Here is a 23,420-nt window from a genome sequence, read left to right on the forward strand (position 1 = left end):
TTGATTTCTCTTTTACATGAATATCCAATACCCCCAGGCACAATTGATTGAATAGAACATCCTTTGCCACTGCACTGTCATAAATCACGTGACCACGTAGGTGATGATCTATTTCTGGGCTTCTCATTCTTTTCCACTGGTCTATTTTTCTCTCTTGGACTAACAATTATGTAGGATTGTAATAAACTTGATATTTGATAGTGCATACTTCACAGCTTTGTCCCTCAAAATTGTCTTTGCTACTCTTGGCCCTTCACATTTCCATGTAAGATTCAGAATTAGCTAATTTGGGTAGGCAAAGTGTTCTTAAGCATGCACCAAAAAACTGACTTAAAAATTAAAAAAAAATCGGGGTATATTTTTTAAAAAGTGTCTAACAAGATAAAACTGTTTAGAATTACTGGGGAAAAAGCAAGAGACAGAGCTAGAGATATCTGATGCAGATTATGAAAACTCTTGGGCATCAACTTAAAGAACTGAGTTATTCTCCAGAGAGGATGAGAACTAGTAAAAGAGCTTGGGTATGTGATTTTAGAAGGATCACATGTTGGAATGTGGAAAAAAGAGCCAAAAATGGAGACCAGTCAGAAATTTGCTTCAGGGAGTGAAGAGGAACATCCAGCTTCAAGAGATATTTAAGTGGTAAAACTTTTAAGACTTGTGATTGAAACTTTGTTTTTGAGACAACCCAACCATTCACAAAGGGATGACTGTTGGTTTAAAAAAGCTTTTTTGATCTGACCTGTACAATCACTTCAAGTAAAATCAAAACTCTTTAATAAACACCTAAAGTTTAGTACTAAACTTTCTTGGAAACTAAACTTGGAAAAAGTAGAAAACAGCATCCCTGCAGATGAAGACGTCATCTAGATAGAGTACAGTATGCAGAAAGGACATCAACTATAGGGCTGTGGGTTTTTTGTTTTTTTATTTAAGAAAGTGGAGAAAAGAAAAAGAAAAGAAATCTGAATTCAAAATTTGGTGCAGCAAACCACAAGCTGTGTATGATCTTAGGCAAAGTATTTACCCTCTCTGTAAGCCTATTTCCTGGACAAAATAGTGACCATAATACCTAATTGCTGGAGTGTAATAAGGATTAAAAGTGAAAGTATGTAAAAGATCTAGAGGTGTGCTAATATAAATAATAAATACCATTTTCGAGTAATTTTTGCCAACGTGTGACCTGGCACACGGCAGAAACTCAGTATAAAGTAGACATATTACATAGTTATTCTCCACCTATTTTTAGACATGCATTTGAGTTTTAAAAGGAACACGATCTAACATAAATCCTGTGTTTGAAACTTTCTTGATATATGGAGAGAGGATTAAGCCCAGAGGGAGATAAAGTCCTTTTAGGCTTTATTGATAACTAAGAGAAAACTGGGCAGTTACACAGGCATTTTTTTTCTAAAACTTACAAAAGCTTAAAGCTGGGAGGGGTGGGGCAGGGGCAGGTAGTATAAAAGACATTATACATTAAGCTAGAAAGAACTCAGAGGCACAGTCAGCATAGCACAAAGCTGTGAGAGAACCAGCCTCAGAAGATGAGAAAGTCACAGAAATCTTCCTTCATATCTGAAGAAGAGGATTCCAGAAAAGACTTGCTTCCTAGAACAGATTTCTGATGCCAGTGATTCTGGGGCATTTGGAAGTAGACAGTTTCTAGAAAATTTTCATATCTAGAACTTTGTTGTGCATTTAATGTTTTAATGTTGTTTTTACTTCTCTCTCTAAACTCTATTTCCTATAAGATCAAATCATTTTTATTTTTCTTCCTAATCTGTATTTCCTAGGAGATCTTAATCTTGGCCTACAGGTTTTCCAATCATGGTACTTTTCTGGAAGATATCTATGGTGGATGATGTGATAGTCTCGCCCAGATTCCCTTTCAGGGATGAAGGACAATATACTGCCCCAGCTGCTGGAAGTGCTATTCAGACAACAGCCCTCAAATGTCAGCCCTATACGGGGACTGACTAGTCTGAAGAGAGCCACCTCAAACAAGGCCCCACACCCATTCCAGGGCAGCCCATGGAGGCATAAAGGCTCAGCCCCACACTCACTCCCTAGGAGACAACTCTGAAAAGACATCCCAACTGCAGACATCTCCCCTCACCCCAGAGTTTTCACTAGGTCTGCGTCACAATCTGATTCCTCTCTTTGCCCAATTCTGCTTCTTACCCTTCCATTCCACTGGTGTTGATCCTAAGAGGAATCTAATAAATCTCCTTCATGCTAACCTCTGGTTCAGGGTCTGTTTCCTGGGGAACCCAACCTGTAATAAGTAACTTCAGAGATTCAGGGACATTGGCATCATTGTTGTTGCCATTGTTGTTGTTCTTTAAAAATCAGTGGAAGATGGGGTGCCTGGGTGGCTCAGTCGGCTGAGTGCCCAACTCCTGATTTTGGCTCACGTCATCATCTCAGGGTCCTGGGATTGAACCCCTGGCATTGGGCTCCATGCTCAACGGGGAGTCTGCTTGAGAGTTCTCTCTCTCCCTGTCCTTCTGCCCCTCCTCTCCCTCGTTCTCTCTCAAATAAATAAATCTTTTTTTAAAAAAAATCAGTGGAAGACTCTCAAGGTATTATGAGAACACGCTCATCTGACACAGTGCTTACATACAGAGGGACAGAGAAAAACCTAACACTGTGAATAGGATTACACAGATATCTCTACCGCTTCTCTGAATGAAAAGCTTTTTTTATTAGAAATACATGATCCCAATGGAAAGAAGGAGTAAGCAGAAGGGAAGAACATACAGGAAGTAGGCAGGTGCGAGGAACAAGACACATACCAGAGGTAAGACATATGTGTTCGAAGCAAAGGGACATCACTGAAAGCAGAAATGAGGGACGACAGGTCAGAGGACAGGCCATCCAAAGGAGAATCTTGAGAGGCAGAATGGGAAAAAATAAGTTCAGAAATTGCTGCAAGGGATTTTCAAATGAAGAATGGTAACGGTGCTATCTTCCCCCACAAATAATCCTTGCTAACACTTCTGAGCACTATGAACTCCCACGCAAACTACACACTTTACAGAGACCTGGAAAGAGCTCGGTCAGATTAAAAATTAAAAGAAGTTGAAGGAACACTTGAAAAAGTCTTGAAAATAGGTACCTGTTCTTCAGTTATGGTCATTGTACTAAATCTTATTTCTGTCCGTTGTCATCCCCACCTCCACATACATATGTCCTCAGCCTCACCTGCACCTGGTAAATCCTTGCTTGCTTGCTTGCTTGTTTGCTTTTTTCATGATACACTTTATATTTTTTTAAATTTTTTTCAACTTATTTATTTATGATAGTCACAGAGAGAGAGAGAGAGAGAGAGAGGCAGAGACACAGGCAGAGGGAGAAGCAGGCTCCATGCACCAGGAGCCCGATGTGGGATTCGATCGCAGGTCCCCAGGATCGTGCCCTGGGCTAAAGGCAGGCGCCAAACCACTGTGCCACCCAGGGATCCCTACACTTTATATTTTAAGTGAATAAAGGCTTCTGGATTTCAGGCATTCTAGCCAGTGGCTTTACAAAGAGCAATCACAGCTATTAACCAGGAGAGTAGTGCTTCATGAATATTGGCTGAAAGTGTTTTGCAACACACGTTAAAAAGAACACCATTCAGTGAGTGAAAGAGAGTTACATACTAATCTTCCTAAGAATCACAGTTTTTAACTGAAAGAGCCCATAAAGATCACAGTTAGACTAACCTAATTTTATAAAGGAAGAAACTATTTTCTAGCAGATATTTTGCCTGCAAATACTTTCTTCCTTTCCCACCCATCTAACAATATTAAAAAATGTTTCTGCTCCACCTCCCATCTCAATTTCCCTTCTTTTTAACAGCAATGATGCTGCCAGAAAAAGCATTTCAAGGTGGATCATGCAAAGTCCCTGCCAAACCAAAAAAAAAAGAAGTTAAACTAAAGAAATGGCTGGCTGGTTGTTTGCCACTAAATAGAGAGTTAGCTTGCTCTTACTCTCTTCTCCAAATCTCCTGGGGCAAGGAATGCTCCCAGACAGACATATAAGCAAAGTGCCTCTTCCCAATCGCCGGTCTTATCTCTTCCCTCCCCTGCGTGGGACCCACAGGACCATAAATCACCCAGTGCAGTTCCAATCCTTCCAGAGCACTGTTGTTATCTGTTTCTTATTCTCTAAAACCAAAGGCACTTCAGCTCCAAACCTGAAGCTTCAAAAGAAAGGAAATCCTAAAAGTAAATGGAACTCTCCCATTGACTTTTTTAGTGATTTCCCATTTTTAACATTACAACACATATATACCAACAAAACAGATTATCTGGTCACTGATTAGGAACTGGCCCACATTTCAGGGCTTGACTATGGAAACTCCCAAGAATTTGAAGTTGTAAAACAGCAAAATGATAAAAGATCTAAAGAAACTATTCAGCTCTTGTTTGGTCATTTTCTAATATATTGCTTTTTCTAACTGTGGTGAGTTCAAGGATGGGGAGAGAATTGTGAAAAGAAACTGTAGCACGGCCTAGACACCCTAACTAGGCCTACATCGTACTCCTGGGTTAAAATGTCATAGCTCCATGTTGGAGGTTTAAATTTGAATCCCAGTTCCATTCAAATGACAGACAAGTAGAAGGATATTGACAGGATAACTAAATACTGAGCTAGATACAAACATGCCCAGACTGTGTCAAGTTCTGCCTCTGTTCAAATGGTGATAGGGCTTTCTCTCACTACTCAGAGTTAACATGCTATGTGGTTCGTTAGAAAAATATATGTTATACTCACGTTTGTTCCCAAATATTTGAATGACTGTCTAGGAGAACAAAATACACCCATCTTGCTATTAAAAAAATGATCTTAATTAGTAGTAGGATCAATCCTTGAATTGTATATCCTTCAGCAGGCATAAAGAGGAAAAAAAGAACAATTTTTTAAGTAGAATGTACTTTCAAAAGTATGTTGAAAATATCTGGCTTACCAGCCAGAGAAACAAATATCATATGATTTCCCTCATATGTGGAATTTAAGAAATAAAACTGATGAGCATAGGGAAAAGAAAGGAAAAATAAAATAAGACAGAAAAGGAGGCAAACCATAAGAGACTCTTAATTCTAGGAAACAAACTGAGGGTTGCTGGAGGGAATGGGGGGGTATGGGGTAACTGGGTGATAGGCATTAAGGAGGGCACCTGATGGAATGAACACTGGGTGTTATATGCAACTGATGAGTCACTAAACTCTACCTCTGAAACAAATAATACACTATATGTCAATTAAATTGAATTTAAATTTAAAAAAAATTAAAAAATAAAATAAATAAATAAATAAAAATAAATTTTAAAAAAATTAAAGAAAATATCTAACTTCTCAGCCAACATATGCTTTGGCTTTTCAGTTCTATATATGACAAAGAAGAGCACTGCTTGACATAATCCTTCCACCCAAAAGATCAATTACACTGAATGGTGCCTGTGCATTTTAAATCACTGAGAGCAAATGATAGGTATTAGGCAAAGCAAATTGACTCAACAGCAGAGCCTGCTGGGAGTGAATACAGTTGTTTGAAAACAGTATTTCTTTTCTTAAGTGAGTACATAGCCAGTGAAAGGTATTGGACTGGTGGTTCTGAGGGTTAGGATCTTCTGTTTCACTAGAACACAGGCCAGGGCAGTGCCAGCTCCCAGCGTCTCCATGCCTGCAGAATTTTCTAAACGGACCACCTCAAGGCATAAAAATTAAAAGCTTCCTCCGAGCCTAGCAATTTCTGGCCAACTGAAAGCCACTGTGATGGTGAGCAGTCACAGCCCGCGGGCTAGATTCAGACTCACAACCAATTCTAGGACGAGGACGACTCACAGTGGCACGGAGTGGGCTGCACTGTTTCCAGAGGAACCAGAAGAGGAAAGCTTCTGCAGCCACCACTCTCCAAGCCAGTCATCCCCATACCCTCAGACACTAATCAGGACATCTAAACCGACCGGATTTCCCCGAAACACAAATGAATGCTGCACAGGCACGCCTTCCTTAAGACAAGTGTCACTGAGGGGCACATGAAATGCAACCCCACGGAACTACAAACCCTTTGCTCCTGGACAGGCCTCTTCTCCTGCCCCCCCTGGGTCTGACCTGCCAAACAGCCAGCAAACACATTTCTCTGAATGTCCAACCCCAACTGTGCCGGAGCAGAATTAGTACGTGGTAAGTAGATCAAGAGGATAAAAAAAGACCTGGTTCTCCTGCACAAAACTTTCCAGACACCGTATGAGAAAAGAAGATTATTATCACTTACTTGAAGGAACTGGTTCATCTAGCAACAATGCTTATAAAACTACTTCCTATTTTTAAAATAATCGTGCTTTGTAAATGACTTCCAATTAAATAAAGTTTCACTAAAATGGGAAAATATAATCTAGATCACTTCAGATGATGATATGCTGGGTATTGCAATGTGGCCACATTGCTATGGCTCCCATGAGTTGTCCTTTCAAGTAACAGTTCCTTACCACCCCTCCTCCCCAGCGGGCGCCCCAGGTACTTTCCATAATCTGGGATTTCCTCTCTGGCACCAACCTCTGTCTCATCCTGTACCACAGGAATTTTTCCCAGGCCTGAAAATCCTGTCTCCACATTTGGAGATTCCAGAAATGTGTTCTCTCTTGCTCCTTTTGTTAAGAATTTATAGAGTCTAATAGAACCTTTGTTAGGAATTTATAGTCTAATAGAACTCAGCTATAATAACACACCTCCTAGTAGAGATGGAAAGTAATGCTCTGAGTTTGAAGTGTCATCTCATATATAATAAATCATTTTCCTACTTGGCTAATTATTTAAGTCGTTAACTTTTTGTTTGGAAACATTTTCAAATTTATGGGAGGAGTTGAAAGAATAATACAAAGAACTCCTATAATACCTTCTTCCCAGGGGATCCCTGGGTGGCTCAGCAGTTTGGCGCCCCTTCGGCCCAGGGCATGATCCTGGTGTCCCAGGATCGAGTCCCGCATCGGGCTTCCTGCATGGAGCCTGCTTCTCCCTCTGCCTGTGTCTCTGCCTCTCTCTCTCTCTCTCTCTCTCTCTCTTTCTCTCTCTCTCCCACGAATAAATAAATAAAATCTTTAAAAAAAAAAAAAAACCTTCTGCCCAGTTTTATGAGATTCACAAATTCAGCCATATTTGCATCCTCTCTCTCTCTCTCTCTCTCAGTCTCTCCATACATAAATACATATCTTTCCTGCACTATTTAAGAGTCAGTTCCACAAATCATGACCTTTTAACTCTCAATTCTTCTCCTTGTATTTGGTAAAAACAAGTACATCCTCTTACATAACCACAGTACAATTATAAAATTCAAGAAATTTGATCTACTACCACAGCCTAATATACAATCCATATTCAAATTTCACCAATTGTGCAATAATATCTTCTGTAGATGATATTTTTCCTGATCCAAAATCACATGTTGTATCTACTTGTCATGTCTCTTTAATCTCCTTTAATCTGGGAGGGTTTCTTAGCCTTTCATGACATGAGCATTTTGAAAAGTTCAAACCAGTTGTTCCCACAATTTGTACTTGTCTCATAATTCTTCATGATTAGCTGGACATTCTGAATTTTTTTTCAGGGATACTTAATAGGGGATGTTATGTCCTTCTCACTGCATCACATCTAGAGGCACATGACATTGCTTTGCCCCAGTTTCCTTTTATTTTAAACTTTGAATTTTGTTTACTTAGCTTAAAAAAAATCCATATTTATAAAACTGATCCCGTATAAAGTGTTCACTTTTTAAAAATTCATGAACCAATATTCTGCCCTCAGTTACAATTTTTCTAAAATATTAGCTCATTGGACTACCTCATGGTATGTACTGCACTATTTTTTGTGGTTTCCATGCACCCAGCCCACACCTTTGTATATTGAACTCCCTAAATTAGAGAGTGCTGCTTCCTGCTTGGCCTTCAATTGATACACCACTGAAGTAGCATTCTCCATAGATCTCCATATCATCATGACTTTCCAGAAGCTCTGGATAACTAAGGCACCTCAACAGGCCCTAAACAGGGATGGCAAATGATATTAATCATTGGATGAAGAACATTAAATTTACATTATATGGCTCAATATTGGTAGCAACATATATACCCAAGCTTTCTATACTGTAAAACTGTTATTTTATCTCTAGATTTTGCTGATAAGTACAGATCTGATCAATTCAGCTTTCTGTCATCATCATTCCTCAAAAAATTTGATGACTAGATAAAGAAAAAAGTATATACATATATATTAGCTCACTGGACTGATAAATAATCAAGTGGTACAGACGACAGGAAGACTAATTTCTTATGCTTTAACTCATAGCAATGCTGTTAACTTACTAGGGCATCTTGGGCAAGTTAATCTCCCTGACTATGCTTTTCCATATTTGTACTTGAAGATAAAAGTTTCTAAAAAGTTAACAATGCAAATTAACATTAAACAAATGTTGAACATTAATAAAAGCAAAAATGATTCCTCGGGAAAGATTTCTAGAGGTGAGTAGAAGGAAGAAAGCCCAGCATAACATCTCTCAGAAGTATCAGCTGTAACTCAATTATAATTGTTACTAAATCATGCTTAACAACAAACCATGTTTTCTCACAGTTTGCATTATGTACCCAATCATAGGAATGTGTAAAAAAATAATTTTCTCCCTGATTTGCAGACATCAAGAGAAGAGATCTTAAAACTACGGTCCTTAATTCAAATTAATTTCAATACACCAAAACCAGGATAACAGAATTCTGGGGTACTTACTAGTAAGAGAATAAGCACATTCTTTCAGATTCCAAAAATCTAGCCAAAATCCACAAACCCCGTTCTACCAATTAGGAAAATGTATTTCCCCAAATCAAGAGACTGTGTTCTACTTGACATACCTGTCTCAAAAGGAAGAAACCTCTGAGTCTCGGTTCATGCAGTGCATATATAGATACTTCTCATCGATAAAACATAAGGTTTCTTAGAGAATTATAATTGGCTCATAAAAACTATTATGAATCTATTTTAATACTGGAGTAAAATTGTGCTGTTCTATATTTTAATAATGTAAATTTAATAGTGCCAATGTTAAGCACAAATCATACTACACAGGAGGTAATCCATGTAAAATCACTTAGCACATAGGGTAATTCAATGAATATTAGTTACTTAGGAAATATATTCATATAAGCCTACAAACAATTAAAATTATCTAGCATTACTTTTTACTTGACTTCCAAGATCTCACATTGTCCTGGAGTTCTTTCTCACTGGCCGCTCTTATCTCATGGCTCAATATTAGAGAGTCCCAAGATTCAATCTTCAGACCTCATTTCTTCCTCATCAACAATCACTCCCTAAGTGATCTTATTCAGTCTGAGATTTTGAATGTTTTCTATGCACTGATTCTGACATTATTTTTTCTACCCTGACATTACCCTAAAGGTTCATTCATATATATAACTGTCAACATAACATCTCCACTTGGATGCCCAATAGGTATTTAAACCCAATGTTCCAAGACAGGGATGTCCACTCTCACCACTGCTATTCAACATAGTATTGGAAGTCCTAGCCTCAGCAATCAGACAACAAAAAGACATTAAAGGCATTCAAATTGGCAAAGAAGAAGTCAAACTCTCCCTCTTCACCGATGACATGATACTCTACATAGAAAACCCAAAAGCCTCCACCCCAAGATTGCTAGAACTCATACAGCAATTTGGTAACGTGGCAGGATACAAAATCAATGCCCAGAAATCAATGGCATTTCTATACAATAACAATGAGACTGAAGAAAGAGAAATTAAGGAATCAATCCCATTTACAATTGCACCCAAAAGCATAAGATACCTAGGAATAAACCTAACCAAAGAGATAAAGGATCTATACCCTAAAAACTATAGAACACTTCTGAAAGAAATTGAGGAAGACACAAAGAGATGGAAAAATATTCCATGCTCATGAATTGACAGAATTAATATTGTGAAAATGTCAATGTTACCCAGGGCAATTTACACGTTTAATGCAATCCCTATCAAAATACCATGGACTTTCTTCAGAGAGTTAGAACAAATTATTTTAAGATTTGTGTGGAATCAGAAAAGACCCCGAATAGCCAGGGGAATTTTAAAAAAGAAAACGAGAGCTGGGGGCATCACAATGCCAGATTTCAGGTTGTACTACAAAGCTGTGGTCATCAAGACAGTGTGGTACTAGCACAAAAACAGACACATAGATCAATGGAACAGAATAGAGAACCCAGAAGTGGACCCTGAACTTTATGGTCAACTAATATTCGATAAAGGAGGAAAGACTATCCATTGGAAGAAAGACAGTCTCTTCAATAAATGGTGTTGGGAAAATTGGACATCCACATGCAGAAGAATGAAACTAGACCACTCTCTTGCACCATACACAAAGATAAACTCAAGGTGGATGAGAGATCTAAATGTGAGACAAGATTCCATCAAAATCCTAGAGGAGAACACAGGCAACACCCTTTTTGAACTTGGCCACAGTACTTCTTGCAGGATACATCCACGAAGGCAAGAGAAATAGAGGCAAAAATGAACTATTGGGACTTCATCAAGATAAGAAGCTTTTGCACAGCAAAGGATACAGTCAACAAAACTAAAAGACAACCTACAGAATGGGAGAAGATATTTGCAAATGACGTATCAGATAGAGGGTTAGTATCCAAGATCTATAAAGAACTTATTAAACTCAACACCAAAGAAACAAACAATCCAATCATAAAATGGGCAAAAGACATGAACAGAAATCTCACAGAGGAAGACATGGACATGGCCAACATGCACATGAGAAAATGCTCTGCATCACTTGCCATCAGGGAAATACAAATCAAAACCACAATGAGATACCACCTCACACCCGTGAGAATGGGGAAAATTAACAAGGCAGGAAGCAACAAATGTTGGAGAGGATGCGGAGAAAAGGGAACCCTCTTACACTGTTGGTGGGAATGTGAACTGGTGCAGCCACTCTGGAAAACTGTGTGGAGGTTCCTCAAAGAGTTAAAAATAGACCTGCCCTACGACCCAGCAATTGCACTGTTGGGGATTTACCCCAAAGATTCAGATGCAATGAAACGCCGGGACACCTGCACCCCGATGTTTCTAGCAGCAATGTCCACAATAGCCAAACTGTGGAAGGAGCCTCGGTGTCCATCGAAAGATGAATGGATAAAGAAGATGTGGTTTATGAATACAATGGAATATTCCTCAGCCATTAGAAACGACAAATACCCACCATTTGCTTCAACGTGGATGGAACTGGAGGGTATTATGCTGAGTGAAGTAAGTCAATCGGAGAAGGACAAACAGTGTATGTTCTCATTCATTTGGGGAATATAAATAATAGTGAAAGGGAATATAAAGGAAGGGAGAAGAAATGTGTGGGAAATATCAGGAAGGGAGACAGAACATAAAGACTCCTAACTCTGGGAAACGAACTAGGGGTGGTGGAAGGGGAGGAAGGCGGGGGGTAGGGGTGAATGGGTGACGGGCACTGAGGGGGACACTTGATGGGATGAGCACTGGGTGTTATTCTGTATGTTGGTAAATTGAACACCAATAAAAATTATTTATTAAATAAATAAATAAATAAATAAATAAATAAATAAATAAACCCATGTTCCCATATAGAAATCCTGATTTTCCCTCCAACACCCTCATCCACCAGTCCTTCCTACCCAGATAATAGTACCACATTCACTTGAATGTTAATTCAAACCTAGGAATACTCTCTGCCTCTCCACCTTCTCATTTCACATTCAAGCCCTATCAGTTAAGACTATAAAATTTTCAATTCATCCACTTCTCTCCTACTCTTAAAACTATTCTCCTGGTTCATCACCATAACTCAATTCCCCAACAGCCTCCTAACTATGGTCTTCAACCACTATGCCCATATCAGTATTCTCCGTTCTCTACTCATCAGCCAAAATTATCGGATCCTATCAATCCTTTCTCAAATCCTTCCAAAAGTTGCCCATCAAACTGAGAACAAAATTCAAATTCACAGGTCTGCAAGGCTCTACAATCTAGGATTCTCCAACCTTCTCTCCTACTATTCTTCCCGCCCTCACTTTACCCCAGCCAAAATGGCCTTCCTGCTACTCCTCCCACTTGTCAAGCTTATTCAGCCTCAGGGCTGGCTTTCCTTGACAGATGTAGATCTCTGCTCAAATGTCAGAGGTCATTCAGTCCATTCTGTCCTCCCCACTTACTCTACCACTCTCCATATTGTCCTACTTAATTTTTCTACATAGCATCATCTGATGTTATAGTGTAGACTCATTTGTTTATTCTTTGTCTCCCCAGGTAGGGAGAAGGGAGGAATTCTATCTCTGTATTAATTGTCTGTCCTCATTGTGGCTAAGGAGTTTATCTTCTTTATTTCCAGGGAGTAGCACAGTGTCTGGCATGCAATAGTAACTCAATAAATTCTTGTTGAAAAAATTAATTAATGGTTCTTAAATTGCTGAAAGGATGATTAAAATATCAGAGATGAATGGATTCCATGAGAAAATACGAAAATCATGAATAATCTATAAAGGACTTATTAAATTCAACACCAAAGAAACAAACAATCCAATCATGAAATGGGCAAAAGACATGAACAGAAATCTCACAGAGGAAGACATAGACATGGCCAACACACACATGAGAAAATGCTCTGCATCACTTGTCATCAGGGAAATACAAATCAAAACCACAATGAGATACCACCTCACACCAGTGAGAATGGGGAAAATTAACAAGTCAGGAAACCACAAATATTGGAGAGGATGCGGAGAAAAGGAAACCCTCTTGCACTGTTGGTGGTAATGTGAATTGGTGCAGCCGCTCTGGAAAACTGTGTGGAGGTTCCTCAAAGACTTAAAAATAGATCTGCCCTATGACCCAGCAATTGCACTGTTGGGGATTTACCGCAAAGATACAGATGCAATGAAACGCCGGGACACCTGCACCCCGATGTCTATAGCAGCAATGTCCACTATAGCCAAACTGTGGAAGGAGCCTCAGTGTCCATCGAAAGATGAATGGATAAAGAAGATGTGATTTATGTATACAATGGAATATTCCTCAGCCATTAGAAATGACAAATACCCACCATTTGCTTCAACGTGGATGGAACTGGAGGGTATTATGCTGAGCGAAATAAGTCAATTGGAGAAGGACAAACATTATATGGTCTCATTCATTTGGGGAATATAAATAATAGTGAAAGGGAATATAAAGGAAGGGAGAAGAAATGGGTAGGAAATATCAGAAAGGGAGACAGAACATGAAGACTCCTAACTCTGGGAAATGAACCAGGGGTGGTGGAAGGGGAGGAGGGCAGGAGTGGGGGTGAATGGGTGACGGGCACTGAGGGGGGCACTTGACAGGATGAGCACTGGGTGTTATTCTGTATGTTGGCAAATTGAACACCAATAAAAAATAAATTTATTATTTAAAAAAAAGAAAATCATGAATAACTTAAAAGCATAAAAAATATGCCTCACAGGGTAGATATAGACATGACAAGGAGAGTACACACAAGATATATGCAAATTTTGAGAGGAAAATAATACTTTTCTTTAGGTAAAAGTCTGAAAGCAGACTGAGTACTGAGCCCAATAGTCAAGATCAATTTCTAACTTTTAAAGAACGGTTTAATTCAGAATAAACTGGAGATTATAAAATACACTCTGGGACTGTTAAGAGGAGCCTCTCATTGGTGGGATTCAGAAAACAGAAATAGGATAGACAACCAGCATATCCCTGCTCTTTGATTTACCATTGCTGTTCTTGGCTTTTCCTTTGCTTTCATTCAGATATTATTCATAGACGTTTACTTTTATAAAATTCTAATTTCATATAAAAGTTGCAGAAGAGTACAGAATGCTTATATATCTTTTCATTTTTTTCCACTTTCTTTTATAGAGCCTCCCCCTACACATCACAACTCTATCTGAATATACACTACATATTATATATTTATCATGCTATGTCTTAGAGATCACCATTCCAGACAATTTCACCATGGAGAATTTAAGTTATCTTTTATTTATAGAATGTTTTCTTGGATTGTAATTTTAAAATTAGTTCTGTTCCATTGTTTACTTCTTCAGAGGAATTCCAATTATTCATTATTCATATTCTTCTTTGCCTTTCTTCTATTTCAACCACTTTCTCTCTTTTTACTTTTTTCTTCATATTACTAACAATTCTCATCATGGTTTCCTGCCTTTTTTCAATGGTGCATTTTATACTTTCATTCAAATCTATTCTTTTGATAACATAATTTAGTCTGTATATCTAAAAAGAATAATGTCTACCATTTTATTCTATGTCTCCTGATTCCAATAAACCTTCATTTCATCTCTTCTAGGTTTTTTTGGTCCACTTATAACCTTAGTTTTTTAATCTATGATTCAAAGTGTTTTTCATATCCCAATGTTTGTTTGAAGATGTTTAATTCACTCTAGAGTCTCATGTTACAATTTACTTCTCTTTACTTCTCTTCTTTACTTTGGTGGTTGTTTTTCAAAGAATTTCTACCAGCTGAAATTTTTTGATTCTCCATTCTATTTTGATCTTACAGTAGCTTCTTTTTTTAAAAGATTTTATTTATTTATCCATGAGAGACACACACAGAGAGGCAGAGACACAGGCAGAGGGAGAAGCAGGCTCCATGCAGGGAGCCCGACGTGAGACTCGATCCTGGGACTCCAGGATCACGCCCTGGGCTGAAGGCAGGCGCTAAACTGCTGAGCCACCGGGGTTGCCCTTACAGTAGCTTCATATGTAAGAGGACCAATTTCATATCTGCATTTCTTGGACAAAGTTGACAATATGAGCTGGTTTACATATTCTTTAGTTCAAGAATACTCTCTCCTGTCAGAGTGGCAAAGTACGATTTCTTTAAAGTTTGGCTCTTGAAGAGCAGCAACGGAAAGGAGTTACACACATTTCCTACAATCTTGTTTTGTTTTGTTTTGTTTTTATCTTGTGGTACTCAGGACTTTGTCCCCTGGCTTCTTTTTCCCTTCACCAAAAAGATTCCAAAGGGTGACTTTACCTCATCTCTAGGGATGAACATTAACCTTCTTCATCTCTAGAAATACTGCTTTTCCACAGCTGCTACCCCTGTACTGTTAAGCCCTTTCCTCTTTACTCAGAGCTCTTATCTACCCAGATTCTCTGTCAGTATTTTCACAATTAGCATAGACTTTCTTTCTGAGGGTGATTTGCATACAATACCTTCTTGTCTCTTCTGCACTGTTTTCCCAGAACCTTCTAATTGTCTACAAAGATTTGCAGTGAGAACCTGCGAGACAGCTCTACGGAAAACTGACACTACCTTTCTACTTACACCTGAAGTTTGTATTGTCCTCTGCCTTCTAGTTCTGCTGAAGGGGAGGGATTTATGTCATAAAATTTGCTTCTTATTGATCTCTCCAGATTTTTGGAAAATGTAGAAATTATCGAGATTTAGGCAGCAGAAATGAATTACTCAGCTATCTGGAAGTTCCTCATTTATAATTCTGAACCAGATACTTCTTCCTGAAGTCTGAAATTACATTTCTGGTTTTGCTTTTTTTTTTTTTTTTAAGATTTTATTTATTCATGACAGACACACACAGAGAGAGAGAGAGAGAGGCAGAGACATAGGCAGAGGGAGAAGCAGGATCCATGCAGGAAGCCTGACATGGGACTCAATCCCAGGTCTCCAGGATCACACCCCAGGCTGAAGGCAGCGCTAAACCGCTGGGCCACTGGGGCTGCCCAGTTTTACTTTTTTAATCCTGTAGTGGACACTACAGTGGACACACGGTGCTCTACCCAGGTCCCCCCTTCAGAGTTCAGGTACCTATTCTCCCAGTTGGGAGCATCATGTTGATGATCTCTCACTATGCCTCTCACTAAGAGTGACCCTGACCAAAGGGAACTGTCTTACCTACGGTTACACTCCCCACTCCATGACAAAGTCATCAATCAGTGGTTGGCTGATATAAGAATACAAAACTCAGCCCCTTTGCCTTAATTTATGCCAACTGTAAAAAGCCACCCTGCTCTAGATTTCCTTATATGAACATCTGGTGTCTCAGTTCGAACTGTAGTATGGATCAGTTTCTCCATCTGCCCAGTCCTACCTTTCTCACTTCCTTACAGTTGCATATCCTGAACACATTCTTCAATATACTCCCTGCAAACGATTCTCTACCTCTCACTGTTTGCATGGCATCCAACCTAAGACAATCACCATCAAAAAAAATTTTATTGCATTATGAGATAGTCCTATTGTAAGTACCTTGAATAAACTGTATACATTCATTTAATTCTCATGAGGAAGCTGTGAGGAAGCTACTATTATTATCATCTTCATATTTCAGATAAGAAAAAAGACTCTTATAAAAAATAAAAAGATAAGTACCTTGCCTAAGTTGGTAAATGGTTAAGGCAGCATTTGAATACAGCACTCTAACTCAAAAGCCCATTCTCTTATTCACTTCACTATACTGCCTCCCACACTGATTTTACATTCATTGCTTCTCTGGTATGACTATTACTGTTCCAATTCTTTGCACTTTTCCGTGCCCTGCTATGAAGCATAACCACCATATGACACATACCAAGATAATCATACATATTAAGATGTTTTTTTTTAACACATAATATTTTCACTAGTGGATTAGTCATAATGTTAGTTGCCAAGATGGAACTTATTAATCTATGGATTTTTCTTTCAAATTTTTAAGTTAAAAACAGAAGTATGTTTATAAATCTAGCCTATTATCACTTAACCCTATCATAGGATCACTTTTCATTTGTACACATTCATTAGCAGGTACATTTAACAACCACTTCTCTGTAGATTTTTTTTTATCTCACTTCCAAAAAGATTATAACTTTTCTCAAAAATTCTTACCTCCATCTTGAAATTTGCTTAATCTCTCAAAATACGAAGACATGGGGGCCTGTACGATATCTAGGATAGCCAGAAGTGTTCTTGTTAGTCTCAACAATTCACTGAAACTATAAAATCCAAAGTATATAAGATTCCGAGCCAAGTGGACCACCTTAATTTAAAAAAAAAAAGGGACGGGGGATAAGAAAAGAAAAAATAACATTAGAAACTGAAATTAATATTGATTTTTTTTTAAGTAGGTTCCATGCCCAGCACAGAGCCCCGTGCAGAGCTTAAACTCATGACCCTGAGGTCAAGACCTGAGCTGAGATCACGATTCAAGCTGAGATCAAGAGTCGGATGCTTAACTGACTGAGCCACCCTGGAATACCTGAAATTAACATCGATTGTTTTTATATTATCTAAATTAGTGCAGGTATTTCTAAACTTTTTAATTCTTTAATGCCTAGGAATTAAAATGTCTGCAAAAGCAGCCACTGAACTTTGATTTATTCAAGTTCATTATTAAATCCAATTAAGGCCAGTTTGTCATCTCTATCAAAAGCCCAGATGACAAGATTGGTGTCTGGTGAACAGTCAACAAGGAAGCCAAAAAGAAGATTTCAGGTGTATCAAGGTGTTTAAAGAAATCTACATTAGAATGATTTACTTAACTAAATATTAACTTACTTAAATCAGTAGGATATCACTTAATAAATGGTTACATTAATGAATTATGTTAATAAATGGATATTATCCCCGAATTTGTCCAGAAATAATTTGTCCCCTATGCTGTTTTGTGGTTTTCTGGACACTATGAAACATCCTAGGTATGACAGCTAGCTTCCAACATGGTCCCCAAAGTATGCTATCTTTTCACACTGCACCAAGGATGGTCTGTGTGATGAACAGAATACAGCTGAAGTGATAGCATACCACTTCCAAGATTAGGTTAGAGAAGACGGCAACTTCCATCTTGGGTTCTCTCTCACTTTCTCTCTAATGGCTTGCTCTGGGTACCATAAGGACACAGGCAGTCTACGGAAAGGCCCACATGGAAAAAAGATGAAGCCTCTGGTCAACAGCCAGTAAGGAAGTATGGCCACCAAGAAACACATGAGTGAGCTAGCTTAGCAGGTAATCTAGCTAGAGGTAACTGCAACCCCAGTCAACAGCTTCATTACACTTTCATGAGAGTCCCTGAGCCAGAATGGTGCATTTTCAGATTCCTGACCCATTGAAACTGTAAAATAATACATGCTTCTTGCTTGAACTAAGTTTGGGAGTAATATGTTATACATCAGTGGATACCTAACACACCAGGTATCAAGTAATGGCATCTTTTCTCTAGTTTTGTCATTATATCCCCTAAATGATATTAAAACCGAAGGCATTTCATTCAGTTTAATGAGGCTATTAACAATTTCACTTACACAGAGATGGGGGGGGAAATGTATCCAAACAAATTACAATGTATGCAAACTGTCTTTTGTTCATGAAATGCAATAAAGTTTACACAGATAAATGAAATTACCCCAAATCCACAAAAACAATTGGTAACAAATAATTATAAATAAAATATTTTGTTTTGGACATTAGGTCCAATTAAAGCATCAAATCTATCTTTTAACCAATGCCAGAGGGAATCATACATTCATCAACTAAACTATCCAATTACCAAAACATCCTAAATATTAGAGGGAAAAAAAACTTTGGTGCTCAATATATCTAATTTTTGACTGAATAACCTCACAAATGAGTTGTTTGTATAAAATACCTCAAATGTCAGTTTGTTTTTTTCTTTATCCCCAAAAGGAAAGGGCTGATTTACAACTTCTTTCAAGTATTCTTCAACAAATTCCATTGTCAGTGCAAATTTCCTCTTCATATCATTTCTGGAAGAGTCTGTTATAGAATCATATCTGGAAAGATAGAAAGAATATGAAGCTAAGTTGATTGCAATCATTCAAAAATAGGAAAATATATATACTTTAACCTCCCAGCTTCTTAGATTTAGGTAACTCAGTTAACCCTTCTAGATGTTTTTAAGAAGCACTTAAAAATTGTTATTCCTATCATAAATACGATTTCTATTTATTGGTTTCCAGAATGATGTTTCTATTTTTAAGAGTTGTCATTTTACTCTCCAAAAAGCATATCTTATTTGTATTTGAAAGACCAACAACCTGGATGGGGGGATGAGTTAAATAGGTGATAGGGAGTAATGGGTGCACTTGTGATGAGCACCAGGTGAAATATGGAAGTGTTGAATCACTATACTGTACACCTGAAACTAATATAACACTGTATATTAACTAACTGGAATTAATACTTTAAAAAATAATATAAATGCTAAAAAAAAAATAAAGGCTAACAACCTGAGTTTGAACAGAAATGTCCTTCCATATATTTCATTTCAAAATTGAAGACATTTGATTTTGAGTTCATCTACTGAATTTAAAGTGTTCAAGAAATGTTTCTAAACATACTCATGAATTGTGATCTTTGTAGGGATTTCGGTCCAGAGCCTGGCATAGCGGACAGGCACCACAGACTCCTGCGGATCCCGGTCAACATGCATGTGGAGCATGAGGCGGCAAAAAGATGCTCGGAGGTCAAATGGCAGGCTCTCATCTGACACACACCGCAGGATCAAATCAACAGAGAGCTGTGTAGAAATCTGATTTATGGCCAGATATTGGCGATCCAAGCACATCCTTGCAAAGAGATTTAGCTGGTACCTTAAAAATATGAAACATATTACATTATTTGTCTTCCCTTGATAAAGTTCTTAAACAGCACAATATCAATCAGTATCTACAATTTACTTTTATAGGACACCAATATTTCCAAGTGTTTGTGACACTGGAGTCAAATTTTTGGGGTAGTAAGTTAAGATCAAATAACAAATACATGAAATTGTCTCTATGTCCATTCAAGCTGCAATTCTCTTACTTGTTCCACCAACATGTGTCTGGTGGCAAGTGTCATTATGCTCTCTGTTTTTTGTCTCCTAGGATTACAAATACACTAAGCCTGAGGGCCATGGATGAAAAATCCCATGAAACCATCTCCTTCCTGCCCATTACCTAGCTCCAGCTCTAACATCTAGCTACAGTCTAACTTTAGATCCACACAGTTCCAAAACCAAATGTGACCCACCCAAATAGCATCAGTTACACTTGGATTCATCAGCCTCTGAGATCAAGGATTAGCCTTGGCTTTGTTGCAATATCTCTAGAAACCAGGAAACATGGGGGGCATGCTCTGCCTTTCTCAGATTCCTGTCATTTGAGCCCAACTGTTTCCATGGGCATCTGCTAAAGGTTTCGATACCTTAAGCTCAAATACACCAGCTAGATCATTGTTCCCAACATACTGACCAGCAGCAACTTCCATGGCAACCTCTGCTGCCATGTGCCACCTTTCATAACTATAGATACTAGCTTTTCTCCAGTCTGAGCTGTCCACATATTCATAAGCTCTCTACATTCCTGCTGGCTTACTTTCTCCAACTTTGCCTCTGAAGCTGGATCAGCACACCCAGCTCAGTTCCATCCCTCAAGTCCAACACCATGGTCCCAATAAGTCTCCCATCTGCACCCACACCAAACAATAACAGAAAAAAAAAACCTCTCTGCTGCACATCAATTTCAAATTAGTGAAAAATCAGAAAATTGCAAGTTGTGTAGGTGGCAAACACAGATGTCCACTTTTATTTTGAATATTTTAAATAATATTAAATATTTCAGCTACCTTAGTTTTGACACGACTTTTAAAATTTCCTCTTCATAGATACCTGACTTTTAGAGGTTTCAGAGAATCTTCTCTCAATGAATATGTAACATTGACAATTATGATTCTTTACCTATAATAGGTAAGAACTTCCAAATCAGCTTTTGTGCCTTCTTTTGCTTCTTGAGCAAGGTGCCTTATTGCTTTGCCATGAGGTTCCTTGTTGCTATCAATCCAGTAGAGCCAAACTTCTTCATCATCAATGTCATCTGAAAGGATGGAGCTCTCCATAGGGTTGTCTACTTGCATCGAGACCAGCCTTGAAATAAATTATACATACAAAAATCTATAAAGAGGCTAACTCACAAATATGACAGGAACTATGGTGCTTAAAAATAATGAACAGAAAAAGATTCCTCCCCTATCTGGGCTTACTTAGTTTGAATGAGAATGTCCGCATTGCCTGGGCTCAACATAAATTTACAGATGAGTTCTTGAGTTACAGGTATAGCAGTGGTATTGGACACACACAGATCTGATAAATAATCCAAAAACCTAGCAAGAGAAAAAAATAATAAATTGAATGCTAGGAAAAGGCATTTCACAGAATATCACAATAAAAATATTTGGGGATATAATGAAAGTAACTTTTTAGATCTATTTTTAATACCCCCTTACAACAGCTTTTAATATGTTGCTTATCTACTGCATCATTAGAAACAAATTAAACATCCAATTATTTGTGTTTAATACAAATTTTCTCTCAAAAAAGGATATGTTTGTTTCTATTTATTTGGTGATATTCCTCCCATAGCACTGTGACTTATTAGGTTTAGAAAATCATTTATCTGCCCTAAAAAGAAACTATTCAAGAACTGGATAACAAAACAAAAGCAGATGAAAGCTAATGCTGTACTGAGTAAAATACGAAAACAGCACACAGTTACTGAAAGTGAGCATGGCCTTGTTGAGTCAAAGACCCATTTCTACCTTCTAACATTTATTTGCTGTGCTAATTAGTAAAGAAAACTGTCAGTCTGCTTGACATTTCTGCATTCATTTCTCCCAGATACAGTAGCATGGTACAATAAAAAGTAAATTAGATGGAATACCCCAATCATAAGGAATATTACCATAATGTTAGTAATAGGTAATTATGGTTTTATGGTAATATTCCTTACTACTAGGGTATTCTTGGACAAGTTGATATCTAGGCTTCTGTTTTCTGTTCTCTAAAATGTGGATAATAATTTATAATAATATAATATATTAGTAATTATAATATACAACCAGCATATCTCATGGCAATGTACAAAGATTTAAATGAGACAATGTAAATGAATATTTTTTTTATTTTATTTTTTTTTAATGAATATATTTTTAAAAACTAGTAGTACTATAAAAACATACATGATTAGAATGAAAGTTACTTATATTTAAATATGTCTCTAAAATGTTTTAATTTCCTATGAGGTAATAACTGTATGATACATAATTATTATAACAGCAAACCCAACCTAGTTTTGTCCATGCAATTAGTGATGTGAAAGAATTTTGACTTTTAAGGGGTGCTTGGGTGACTCACTCAGTTAAAAGTATGTCTCTTGACTTGGGCTCAGGTCATGATCTTAGGGTCCTGGGATCAAGCCCTGCGTTGGGCTCCCTGCTCAGCAGGGAGTCTGCTTGAGGATTCTCTCTCTCCCTCTCCTTCTTCCCCTCCCCCCACTCATATGGTCTCTCTCTCCTCTCTCTCTGCGTCTTTGTCAAATAAATAAATGAATCTTTTCAAAAAAATAATTTAAACTTTTAAAACATTCTAAAAATAAAGGAAAAGGCTTTTTTTCCAAAACAAACAAAAAGAAACACAAAAAATAAAGCACAATTCCCACTAGTAAAGAATACTACATGAACCACTTCAAACCTTGGCTCACGATTTCTCCTGAGTAAACTGACAAATGTTTCTATTTCTTTTGCTGTGATATGTTTCTCTAGTAGTTTTCTGTTGTTGTGCAACAAAGCTGTGATGGTATCTTCTGCCAAAATATCATAGCCAATCTGGGACTGCATGACACAGAAATTCTTAGCAATATATTCCTGCAAAGAAGAAAGACTGTCAGAATGCACTGCCAAACAGCTTAGAAATAACAGGTTCTATTAGAGTCAGCAACATTGATTAATTTATTCATAACAGAAAACTCAAATGCATTATCAAAAGAAAGGCAATAATCCTTCAAAAAATATGGCTTTTTGAGAAAGGAAACTAAAACATACGAGCATATGCCTAATTTAAATTATAATAGAAAATCATATACCTAGATATATTTAATGTGAGTGCTTATACTCTGAAAGCATAAACAGGAAAAACAAAAATAAACCTAGTTAAAACAACAATTTCTTTTGACATGGTAAATTTTACCAGCCTAAAAGAGGCTCTTCTTCTAACTCTTACTGAAAGTCATAACCACTGATTTTATCATAATTACAGAAAGAAAATGGCTCTGATATTTTGTTCATGGCATGAGATCTATACTTGTTACATGGAGATCCCAGGCGGACTTGCAGTGATTTTTTTTTTGTACATATTCCAATTAAATCTTCTCCTTAAAATAATAAAATTCCATACCACTTTTTATTTTAAAAGGCTATCAAACAAAATAATATGATTAATCAATTACTTTATTGACCAGATCATTCATCCTGTAAATATTTTTTTCTTTTTTTTTCATCCTGTAAATATTTTTTGAAAGCTTACTACATTCCAGGCTGTTT

The 23,420-nt window shown here is 37.5% G+C and overlaps 1 protein-coding gene across 5 annotated transcripts in view; it reads right to left on the reverse strand.

The window, feature by feature from the left end:
* The window catches only part of ITPR2 (inositol 1,4,5-trisphosphate receptor type 2), a 471,510-nt gene that overhangs the window by 301,471 nt on the left and 146,619 nt on the right, over positions 1-23,420 (reverse strand). For all 5 annotated transcript variants that reach the window (XM_041735326.1, XM_041735324.1, XM_041735322.1 and 2 more), the window contains 6 exons: positions 22,573-22,745; positions 21,087-21,206; positions 20,785-20,970; positions 19,406-19,657; positions 18,694-18,838; positions 16,938-17,088 (listed from right to left, as the gene is read on the reverse strand). In XM_041735326.1, the coding sequence (XP_041591260.1) occupies positions 16,938-17,088; positions 18,694-18,838; positions 19,406-19,657; positions 20,785-20,970; positions 21,087-21,206; positions 22,573-22,745 (1,027 nt within the window). The remainder of the gene's footprint in view (positions 1-16,937; positions 17,089-18,693; positions 18,839-19,405; positions 19,658-20,784; positions 20,971-21,086; positions 21,207-22,572; positions 22,746-23,420) is intronic.

Source organism: Vulpes lagopus, chromosome 21 (assembly GCF_018345385.1).
Source record: "Vulpes lagopus strain Blue_001 chromosome 21, ASM1834538v1, whole genome shotgun sequence".
Classification (NCBI taxonomy): Eukaryota; Metazoa; Chordata; class Mammalia; order Carnivora; family Canidae; genus Vulpes; species Vulpes lagopus.